Raw genomic sequence first — 11612 nt, forward strand, 5'->3', positions numbered from 1 at the left:
GGCAGTTTTATTTTATTTTAAATTTTACCACGACGTTTCGGCCAGTAATACTGGTCCTTTTCAAGTGGATCCTATTGCTTGTGACAACGTTGTTTTAAAATAAAATAAAACTGCCAGCCTTGGTCGATCTAATCCTTGAGTATTTTGTTTTAATTACTGGCGATACAACAATTCTAAATTTGATAAGAAATCTACCAAAACGATATTACTCGACCAGGTTAATCGCCGGTCGGAGTTCGATTGAAATCACCGCGAGGCTCCGTCTGGCCGAGTATCTCGGCATCGCGGCGGAGTTTCGCCGGGCGAGTCTCCGTTTTACTCTCTTTCCCTTCCGCTCTTTCTCCGCGACAATCCTCCGTTTGTCAACAATGCGCGAAGTACCGTTACAGGGTCAACAAGTTGTGTTCGGACAATTGCGTTCCGCGCGCCGCGTGCCGCGTGCGTGTAGAAAACGGTTAATGGTTTCCCGCGCATGCGCACCGCTCGCGACGTCAGTCGAGTGCCTAGCGCGGGCGCGGCCAGGGCGCATTGAATCCCGTCAACCGAACCTCCCGTCTGTCCAACGGAACGAGTGAATCGACGAGAAATAATTGAGTGCAAAATTGGAGAAAAACACAAAAACCTTTTATAAGAATAATACGAATCTCCCAGTAGGTTTTCTACTACTTCATTGCCCCAAATCAGGGGCCCCTTGAAGCAAGTTTCCACGAAAGCAAATTTTTGTTTAAACAGCAAGGCTTCATTGTCGACTCGATTTCGGGAGCCCGAAACGTCGTGTACCCTTTCGACTCTCACCGGTTCAATTGACACGCGTTCAGCGCTCGACAAACGACTCTGAGATTTCGACCGGAGAGCTTTACGAACCCTCTCGGGTTCGAGAAGGTTCTCGAGCGCGTACGCCCTTGCCCTAGACTTGCCCGGGATCTGAAAATTCAACTGTAGTCGCTCTTCAAATCCGCCGCGCGCTCGCAATCGCCGCGAATTGAACGAAACAACGAGATCGCTCACGTGCCGTTCGCATGCCTTATAACCCGGCGAGAGGGAGCGGCGCCCGTTACATTCCCGCTGGTATCTGTGCCGGAAACATTTGCAGCAGGCGCCCGGTGAGACGTTCCCGACTACAAAAGCCTCCGTTTCCAATTTCCAGTCTCTCCAAGTCTCCCGCTCGTGACGTGCACGCGCCGCTACACCCCTGCAACGTCGACGGCAACGGTAGCTGCGTCACGTTGCAAACAGTCGCCCCGGGTACTTGGTGGGTAACGGACGCGCTTGTTCCACCGGTGAAATGGCCTGCTGCTGTCTTGCGCTCGGCGCGATCCTCCTCGGCGGCGCCATGCTGTTCGTCCTGGCGAGAAGGTACCTCTCGTCCCGCGGGACGAAGCCGCCCAAGCTACCGGAGACTTGGTGGACGCCCGGCACCGAGAGCTCCGTCAACAATGACGTCAGGCCGTACAAAGTGACTTTTGCCGCGGAGGTATACGCAGATAACGTCGCATCTTTTAAGCCTCGTCTACACGACAAGGCGCAAGGCACGGCGCAAGAGCTCAGGCGCTGGAAATAAAATTAGTTTATTTCGCTTGCGCCGCTGCGCCACGACCCTACGATCGGGAAAAATCCTCTTGCGCCTGTGCCCGCGCTCTTGCGCCGCGCCTTACGCCTTGTCGTGTAGACGAGCCTTTAAAGCCTCCGCTACAATGATTCTCGGTTCTGTCTACAATGGTCGTAGTCGTAAGAATAATCGACTGCGATTGGTCAATTCTTATCGAGCGACTACGACTACGACCATTGTAGACAGAACCGAGAATCATTGTAGCGGAGGCTTTAGACGACTTGCGCTGTCCACGGCTGACCTTCGCGAGAAGATCGAAGTGATCCAGATTAAAATGACCTTGCGCCACGATTGGTCAAATCTTAGATCTCGTAGCGTCGCGTTGAAATTGTATTCAATGATGGTCCAGATTTTCCATACAGCGCCGAAGCTTTCGGAAACATTGCAACAATGGCCGCGTTCAGCAGACACAACTGTTGAGTGAGCGCTTGGTATGATTAGTTACTACTTTTATATCCAGCCAATCATATTAGGAAATCGTTGAGCGCTCACTCAACAGTTGTGCCTGCTGAACGTGGCTAATGTTTCTGAAAGCTTGACCGATTGTAGCACAAGGTCATTTTAATCGGGATCATTTTGATCCTCTCGCGAAAGCAGCCCCTAACAGCACAATATATTGGCGCAATATTGGGAAATAATGTGAATCTATCGCCAATATTGGTCCAATATTGTAAGGTGGACGCCTTCTCTTACTTAAGGCTTGTTTTCTGTTGCTGCACTGGTGAACTAGTGCAGTAAGCTAGAATAAGAAAAAATGTACTTGTCTTACTCCAATTTATTGCGCTAGTTCAGTGCAGGAACAGAAAAGAAACCTTTAGCCAATATGTCTAGCAATATTGGTCTAATATTGTGCCAGTGTTCTTATTGCATTGTTAAATATTGGCCGATGCGCTTCCAATATGAATGTAATGTTGTATAATTATTGTCGTGCAATATTTACACTTATTCCATGGCCAATGTTGGCTTTACGTTGAACAATGTCGGCCGGTGCGTTTCTAATATAACTAACATTGGATTAATGTGTATTTTAGCCAATGCACCTAGGGATTTGTCACAGCTACAGTATATCCGGGAGGTGCCGCGCACTACTTTTATCCAAAACGAGACGGATATAGCTTAACGTAATTGGAGAGATAAAAAGTTTACGAGTGCAGAGATAACGGGCGCTCTCGTTATCTCTCACGCGAGAAACCGGCAATTTACCGGTATTCATACTGCTTCTAATATCCCAGCAAACGCCGAAGTAACAGTTACATAACATCAATATAAATGTAATATGACGCACATGCCTGTTACTCTGGTGTTTGCTGGGATGTGAGTTTACGACATTGTATTCAAAGTAATTTTAAATATAAAACGTGCTGTAATTACTACGAATGATAATTCGTACACGGGGCTGACAATGTCACGGGCTGCCACAAATATAAATAATGTATTGCAATTGTGATTGCTAGTTGACGGTATTCGTTTCATCCTTGTTCTTCACCGGATGTTAAGCAAGGCTAAAATGACTTGCTACAATGTACTGCGTCTCTTTCTGGGTGATTTTGCGTTATGCAGTCCGAAGGCAGGGCTACGGGCGTTACGGTTCCGATTCCAGCGGAGAGCCCAAAAATAGTCTCTTGCTGGAAAACGGTGGCTCAAGTGTAGCTAACAATAAGAATGACTAATACAATTTGAAAGACGGACGAAAGCTTTCAGTTTGTTATCGATGATTTGGGAAGCCCAGGGCGATATTCATAATCGGACCTTACATTTAAAACCGTCTTAAAATCATCCGCAGTATTTTTGGATAAATTCAAGACGGCCTTAAATATAAGATCTGACCAGGACCCGGTATTCATAGTCAGGTCTTATATTCAAGGCAGCCTTGAATTTATCTAAAGATACCGTACAGAACGTTTCATTGGCTACACGGAAAAGAAAGATGTACCAACAAGATCAGTGCAATTGAAATGAAACCGCTGGAACAACATCAGTATTAATGAATAAAAAACATCAGATGTCAGTCTCAATAATCTGGACATTTAGTTCAATGGTTAAAATTAAAATCCATAGCAAATACAATTGCATAACTTATTTGTATTTGTGGCAGCCCGTGGCATTAATGTTTAAATCTAGCAACTTCATTTTTTTAATTCAACAGTATTTTTTCCCCGTGTACGATCAATTATCCAAAGATGATTTTAAGACGGTCTCAAATATAAGGTCTGACTACGAATATCGCCCTAGTCGTTTCAATGAAACTGCACGAGCTTTTGAATCATACGTTTGTTAATTTGCAATTTTTTGCAGGTCATAAAAGATTTGAAATATCGATTGAAGCACACTAGACAGCTGACGCCGCCGTTGAAGGATGTTGCCTGGAATTACGGCACCAACACCGATGCCTTGCGCAAACTTCTGGACCACTGGGAAAATAATTATAATTTTGAGGAACGTGAGAAATACATAAATCAGTATCCACATTTTCAAACGAATATTCAAGGTAAGAGTCGCGAATAGAAAAGTATAACTAGTACCCTGTTTGATCACCCGAGTATTTTTTACCGAGCAGCGTGATGCTTTTGATTCAAGAGCCAGCATTGTTGTGTAAAGGGCTAGGTGATAAAAATTCGAATTATAGTTTAAATGAAATAGAATCAAATCAGATACTCGGACAAATAAGTGTATTCAAATTATTTCCGACCAGAGAACGAAATTTATAATCTATAGACATCGACAAAGAGGTCCCGTTATCAAAGTTAATATTTTTATTGCGTCATTTCTCAATGTTCTATTAATCTATTTGATGGTAAATTAACGTATACACGTATATTTATCGCAGGATTGGACATTCACTTCGTCCATGTGAAGCCAAGTAATGCAGAGGGGAAACGCGTTTTGCCATTGTTACTCGTACATGGATGGCCCGGCTCTATCATGGAATTTTACAAGATCATTCCATTGTTGACTTCACCGAGACCCGAGCACGATTTCGTGTTTGAAGTGGTCGTGCCATCGCTACCAGGATTCGGTTTCTCCAGCGCAGCCACAATACCCGATCTTTCGGCTATGCAAGTGAGCGTAATTTTCAAGAATCTCATGCTCAGGCTTGGTCACGATAAGTATTACGTTCAAGGCGGTGATTGGGGTTCCACCGTTATTCACACTATGTCGTGTCTATATCCGCAATAGTAAGTTTATTAGAGATTATCGGTTACCTAATGCGGTGCCTAGCAGCGGGGACTCGCACAACAATTCTATATGTTATGCAAATTTTAGCGTCTTGGGTATGCATTCCAATTTGTGCCTAGTATTCAATAAGTGGGCTTTATTGAAAATAGCTTTGGGCTTCCTTCCTTCCTTGCCTTGGGCAAAGAAGAAGAAAGGTTCTGGTTCTTTCCTGGGAGAGAGCGGATATTATCATATCCAAGCTACAAAACCAGACACAGTTGGTACGCGACATATTTATATTATACAATTGTGTAAATTTAAAAGATTTGGCATACGTTTGCAACTCGTTATAAATTGGGTATAAGATTTTGCACGCGAACGGGCGAAAGTACAATTTTTTTTCAGAGCATTGTGCGTTTCAGGGGTCGGTCTGAACGACTCGCCTGCCGGTTTGGCAGCGTATATCATCGAGAAATTTTCGACTGGTACAAATCCGTCTTACAAAAACAGGGCAGATGGTGGATTTCTGGAGAAATTTACGTACGACGAGTTGATCGATAACTTGATGATCTATTGGGTGTCGAATAGCATTACTACAGCTGTGAGAATATACGCTGCAATGTACACCAAGACCAACCGACCCCTGTCGTCGATCCTGGAATCGTATGTGACTTATTATCGCAAGTTTTCATTATTGCAGTGCGACAAGTTTCAAATGTCAAGTGTCATTTTCTTTACAGGACACCGATAAAAGTTCCCAGCACTTGCGCGCAGTTCCCTTATGAAATCATGACGCATAGTCCGGACGTACTGAGACAACGATTCGTGAATCTCTTGCGCGTTACTAAAATGCCTCGAGGTGGCCATTTTGCGGCACTCGAGGAGCCTGAATTACTCGCAGACGACGTATGGATCTCCGTCAACGAGATGGAGAAGTGGAACAAGGAGCACAGGGAAACGGTAATCAGTGAACAAGAGGAGAACAAACGGGATTCGTAAGCGAGAACGGCGCGGAAACGTCGCTCGAACGAAACAGAAATTACAGGATGATTATTTTTAACTTTTGCATTTTACGCAGTGCGTTTACAAGATATCAGTGTATGTATTTGTATTACTGTTGCGTGCTCTTGATATTTTCTACTTTCTACAAGTTGTAACAGTTGTGTTAGCAATTTTTTTTGCACGAGCGTCGAAGATGTGTATTTAAAAATAAATGTTATGTAAGTGAATTCACTTCCTGGTGGAAATAAATGTTATGTAAAGTGAATTCACTTCCTGGAAATATAATGGGATTTTGCTAAACTATGTTTGAAGATTTCTTTCAATTACTCCCGTGTTTTATTATAATTTCATCAATATTTCAGTAAGAAGCGAAAGATATAAGAACGGACACGACATTTCTAAGGGCCTGCCTCCATGATGCTGGAACTTGGTCCAAGTTCTTTTCCGCTCCTCTCTCTCGCCACTTTCCCATTCGTCTTTTTCGCGCGAAACGTATCGCGGTTGGCAGCTCCGCTTACCTGTCGCCCTGCCGCTTATCTGTCAGAATGCGAACATGGCGACGATGGTGTCCGTTTAAAGAGCAGCGACGCGTTTTCACTCCCGTTCGGCTACGACGAATCTCAATTGCCGCCGGCGCTAACGAGAAACACGATGGGCAATGCTGACACAAAGCTGAACTTTCGGAAGGCTGTGGTGCAATTAACGTCGAAGACTCAGGTAGGGACACACGCTTGTTTACCTGACTGGTAACATATGATCGGCTGACAGGTCGATGGAGAATACGTTTCCTCGAAGAGACTTGCGAGCAACGAGTCTCCACGATGAATCCAACCAGAAGAGCTACATTTTTTTATTGTTGTACGCAATATCGACGTGTCGAGGGGAAAAAAGGATCGAACACGTTGCCGTGTTCGATCAAAATTGATGTTGCCTAAGAGATTGTGAACGTGATAGCGGTCTTAATATCCGTCGATCTGCAACAACAATGACTGTTACACAGAACAATTGTAAAAGTGTTACACGACACGTAATAATGAAGATGGGATTTTATACTCTCTATGCATATCGATACGTGTTGGATTCTTAGTAAATGTTTTTGTCATGATCAGTTGTTAAATGTTTTTTGACGTGTGTTACATATTAAATGCTAAGAATTAATCAGACGAGAGCTGTTTTAGGTCCGAGCAAGATCCTAGTCGGCGAAATGCTAGCAGATTGGCAGCAGATTTATCAGAAGCCCACGCCAAAACCATAGCCGTTTGTCCACATTTGGCTTTGGTTTTGGCAACAGAGTCTGTAAAGCACACGCTGTCGTCAGATTGTCAGCGGAAATCAAACAGGCTCAGTTGTTTGAGCAGATTTGTCGCATTTCTGCCGACACTCTGGCAACACGTCGAATATATATCAGTTCTTGCGTGCAATCTGCAGTCTTTCTGCCTTCAAAATTTGTAGTGGGCATTTGACACAAATCTGTTCCGACAGATTTGGCTGTCTGGGATGTTGGTAGCCTAATAATTGTAATCTAAGATATGAATTCGTATACCACTTTCCACCTTGCCCTGCGCTTATCTTTTTGGACACAACATGGTTTCGTTTAGGTCGAATTAATGTCGTCATTAAATTCACGTATTAGATCAATGAGCAATTTCTAATTACTTTAGAATGCTATATTTAGCATTCAGTACCCGCCTCCCCATACTGTAAAGAAATCCTATTGCGAAAATGATTACCTGAGAATTAAGGTCTTTCGAGATATTCGACCTGTTGACTACATTCCATGCTTTATTTATGTAACACCTACTGTTCAGGTGATCGATACATCGGACGATATATTCTGGGATCAGTTCTGGTCTGAGAATGTGACCAACGTCCAGGACATCTTTACCCTGATCCCGGCACCAGAAATTCGTGTGTTGAGGGAAGAGGCGCCTTCTAACTTAGCGACATTATGCTACAAGGCGGTGGAGAAGTTGGTCAAGGCAGTGGACAGTAGCTGCAGGACCCAGCGGGAGCATCAGACCGTCCTGAACTGCTGTCGCTTACTGACGCGCCTGTTACCTTACATATTCGAGGATCCTGATTGGAAAGGTTTCTTTTGGTCCAGTTTACCTGGCAAGGACGACGAGGAGAGCTTGCCATTGGCACACTCCCTGCTGAACGCGCTCTGTGTAAGACAGTTTACAAATTTTATAATAAATTGGCAATACAATCATATTGTTAATTACTTAATAATCAATTGGTGATATTTTGTACACAGTATGCGAATATATCTTAAACAAGGTACACTGTGTAGTCTTAAATCTATCTCTGTTTTAGGATCTGTTGTTTTGTCCTGACTTCACTGTAGCTGCCAACAGGAAATCCGGTCCGGTGAGCCTTCATTAACTATCGGAGTTTCGATAAAAAGCGTGGAACGTGTTACACCTTACGTGATGTCTTTCTAGGACAAAGCCGATGAGTTGCAGTCGATAGACAGCTGCGAATACATCTGGGAAGCGGGAGTAGGCTTCGCCTACTCGCCACCCAGGTATCCTATCCTAGATTCGAATCGCACGGAATTGCTGAAGCTCTTGCTGACATGCTTCAGCGAAACCATGTACAATCCGCCGACAGACCTGTCGATCATGCCGAACAAGTGGATACAGCACTTGACTAGCAGTGAAAACAGGTAGTTTACTTTGTTTCAATATAATCGCGCTTAAATATCTATATTTTTATATTTATTATCGCATTATATTACATTTGTATACTTTTAAATACGAGATTTTCAAGTCTTTTCCCTTTAGATTTTTTGTTTTTTCCAGTAAGAAGTTTCAATATTTAAAGCTTGATTACTATGCCCTTGAAGTAAAATGTATTTAGTGGAAAATTCATTGTTAGTTTGTGTAATTTTTGTGAAAAAAGATTTGTGATTGAATGTGAATGTTTAAAGGCTACTATCTCATATTAGAAATGTATATCATAATAGGGGACTTTCCTCTATATAGAATATAGTAACTAGAATAATTTAACGATATACAAAGGATACTTAAATGGTATATCACTATATTTTTACCTTAGCAATTATAACTTAATATTAATTACATATGCATGTTCACAGACACGCCTTACCCATGTTTACATCGCTCTTGAACACGGTATGCGCATACGATCCTGTCGGATATGGTGTGCCATATAATCATTTACTGTTCACCGATTCGTTGGAACCGCTAGTCGATGTCGCGTTACAAATATTGATCGTAACTTTGGATCACGATACCTCTGGCGGGGCGCTGTTGGAAGAGGGGGCAATCGGAGATAATTTGTTCATCACTTATCTAAGTCGAATCCACCGCGATGAAGGTAAGGCTTTTAATATTTAATTTTATATAATTGGATCTTGTCTTAAAGTTTTGTTGAAGCAACATGTGTTCAGAATTATTACTTAAATCCCGAAGTTCGATATTTGCAGTAAATAAATTCTCGTTTAATTAAATGCCAATTTTTAGAGAGAAAAATTAATGTATATTATAAAAATGGAGAGCCTGGAGTATTGTACCGAAATAAGACTAAAATGTATTATTCTTTTGTTCCCATAGATTTTCAATTTGTTTTGAAGGGTATCACTAGATTGTTGAATAACCCATTGATGCAAACGTATCTGCCGAATTCAACAAAGAAAGTACATTTTCATCAGGAGCTATTAGTGTTCTTCTGGAAAATGTGTGATTACAACAAGAAGTTCTTATATTATGTGCTAAAGAGTTCGGATGTTCTTGAGGTTCTTGTACCGATTCTTTATCACTTAAACGACTCGCGTGCTGACCAATGTAGGTTTTTACTCCCTGTTTCTTCGATTGAGGGAACAATACATTAAATGAAATTCGTCCTTTTAATTAACTAAATTGCTTGTCTATTTTAACGTTTCCACTTTTTCAGCACGAGTTGGTTTAATGCACATCGGCGTATTTATTTTACTTCTTTTGAGCGGAGAGCGCAATTTCGGAGTGAGATTGAATAAACCGTACACAGCTACAGTGCCTATGGACATTCCCGTTTTTACAGGTGTGACAATTATCAATTACATCGTATTTGATAATTTTAAAAAACGACTTGATTTTAATTTAATTAAAAAAGTAATATAGTGCGATTATAGATGCAGTTTTTATTGTAAAATCAATTGTTAAAATTATATTTTTATAATTTTTATTAATATTTTTATAATTAAATTTAGTTTTTCTATTATTAAATTAAATTTTAGTTTCTTATTTTAGATAATTGTAGTGTCAAGAATATATTATATTTAAAAAAAATTTCTGCAAGTCTCGTGCACTTTGGTGCACTTAAATTGTTATTATCAGCATGCATCTCATTTCAGGAACGCATGCTGATCTCTTAGTTACTGTATTCCATAAAATCATCACGACCGGCCATCAGCGACTGCAACCGCTATTCGATTGTCTACTAACGATTCTAGTCAATGTCTCGCCGTACCTTAAAACACTGTCCATGGTGGCCAGTACGAAGCTACTGCATCTATTGGAAGCATTTAGTACACCGTGGTTCCTTTTCTCGGCGCCCACTAATCACCATCTGGTGTTCTTTTTGCTCGAGATCTTTAACAATATTATCCAGGTAACACACACGCCTTAATGACCTAGGTGGAAGAAACATATGTTCCATTTTCCTCGATCATATACGCACAAAAAAGTTTTAAGAAAGCGTAAATTATATAACATCGCTCACAAATTTAAAAAAAAAGAGGCTAATTTTTTCTTTGTTAATTTTACAATTTACTCCTCAATAGGCTTGCTTAATTTTGAAGCTGACAGAACAAAATTATTCTTGTAAATTTTGAATAATATTTTTACTATACGTGATAAAGTCGAGGAACATGTGTGTCAATTTTTTTCAGCAGCATAAAATGAGACCTGTTGCTTTCGATTTTCAGTACCAATTTGATGGAAATAGTAACTTAGTCTATACTATAATACGCAAACGGCAAGTGTTCCATGCGCTCGCCAACTTACCCAGTGATTGCAACACGATCGCGAAGTCTCTCAGCAAGAGACAGCGTCGTCACATGCCTGCGAGCACGTCAAACGAGAATGTCAGCGAGACCGCGATGGAAGGTTCGCATCCCGCGCAACCCGCTGAACCCGGCACTTTGAAGGCGTCCCTGTTGGAGACTCCCGGTGAGTCTCCTTCTGTACGTGGACTGGAAACCAAGTTCATAGACCTAAAATCAAGAACGGCAATGAATATTATTGGATAGAGATAGAAATTTAAAACATTTACTTAAAGACAATATAACAGGTATCGAGAAAATGACGGAAAAGGAATCGGCGCATCCGCTGAGTCCATCGGCCAGCGTTGATATTGGTAAGTCGATCAGTAATCGATCGGAAAGCAAGATGGATATCGCGGAGGAATCGATGAAGAATTCCGTAGTGCCGGTAAGTAACAGAGATAATACATGTAGTTTATATCTGATCAAAGATCCATTGAATGCAATAGTAACAAAAGGCGATTTTTGGCGATTGTTTGGTACGTCAGAGGTGCGTTCGGGGGGAGCGCGCTTTCAGTGCTAAAAGCGTCTGCTGTTTTTGTTCGACATATAGTGAGTGACGAAGATAGACTGATGCTTTCAGCGTTAATAGCGTCTTCTCGAACGCAGCCTAGGAATCACTGATGTCTTCCCATATGAATTTGTGCACATATGAACACATTTATACATTTTGTATATGCATATATGGAAAATGTATGTATTGTACCTATGCCTAAATTCATATGGGCATCAGTGATTCCTTAGTGTACATATAACAAAGTGCACCAGAGTGTACACTCGGCGTTATGAATGCTTTTA

General features: G+C 41.7%; 2 protein-coding genes across 3 annotated transcripts in view; both read left to right on the forward strand.

Annotated features, from left to right (window-relative positions):
* The first annotated feature begins 1041 nt into the window (after nt 1-1041).
* LOC105570422 (juvenile hormone epoxide hydrolase 2-like) lies at nt 1042-6070 on the forward strand. Its single transcript, XM_012027595.1, has 6 exons — nt 1042-1474; nt 3905-4097; nt 4437-4785; nt 4874-5046; nt 5188-5428; nt 5506-6070. Exons 1-6 carry the CDS (start codon nt 1286-1288, stop codon nt 5762-5764), a joined length of 1404 nt encoding a protein of 467 aa, XP_011882985.1. The 5' UTR covers nt 1042-1285; the 3' UTR covers nt 5765-6070.
* A 217-nt stretch (nt 6071-6287) lies between these two features.
* The window catches only part of LOC105570426 (protein HID1), an 8162-nt gene continuing 2837 nt past the window's right edge, over nt 6288-11612 (forward strand). The window contains exons 1-10 of one of the 2 annotated variants that reach the window (XM_012027601.1): nt 6288-6484; nt 7576-7935; nt 8084-8137; nt 8212-8435; nt 8868-9109; nt 9346-9576; nt 9686-9811; nt 10125-10381; nt 10698-10941; nt 11051-11202. In XM_012027601.1, the coding sequence (XP_011882991.1) occupies nt 6419-6484; nt 7576-7935; nt 8084-8137; nt 8212-8435; nt 8868-9109; nt 9346-9576; nt 9686-9811; nt 10125-10381; nt 10698-10941; nt 11051-11202 (1956 nt within the window). In that variant the 5' untranslated portion in view covers nt 6288-6418. The remainder of the gene's footprint in view (nt 6485-7575; nt 7936-8083; nt 8138-8211; nt 8436-8867; nt 9110-9345; nt 9577-9685; nt 9812-10124; nt 10382-10697; nt 10942-11050; nt 11203-11612) is intronic. The other variant, XM_012027602.1, reaches the window with a different exon arrangement.

Source organism: Vollenhovia emeryi, unplaced genomic scaffold (assembly GCF_000949405.1).
Source record: "Vollenhovia emeryi isolate VEMERY1.0 unplaced genomic scaffold, V.emery_V1.0 DF939120.1, whole genome shotgun sequence".
Lineage (NCBI taxonomy): Eukaryota > Metazoa > Arthropoda > Insecta > Hymenoptera > Formicidae > Vollenhovia > Vollenhovia emeryi.

What these genes read in the sequence shown, in the direction of transcription:
- LOC105570422 (XM_012027595.1), top strand. Translation starts at nt 1,286, where the DNA reads ATGGCCTGCTGCTGTCTTGCGCTCGGCGCGATCCTCCTCGGCGGCGCC. An exon ending in TACAAAACCAGACACAGTTG is followed by an intron (nt 5,047 to 5,187) that starts GTACGCGACATA and finishes TGTGCGTTTCAG; the next exon opens with GGGTCGGTCTGAACGACTCG. An exon ending in CTGTCGTCGATCCTGGAATC is followed by an intron (nt 5,429 to 5,505) that starts GTATGTGACTTA and finishes TTTTCTTTACAG; the next exon opens with GACACCGATAAAAGTTCCCA.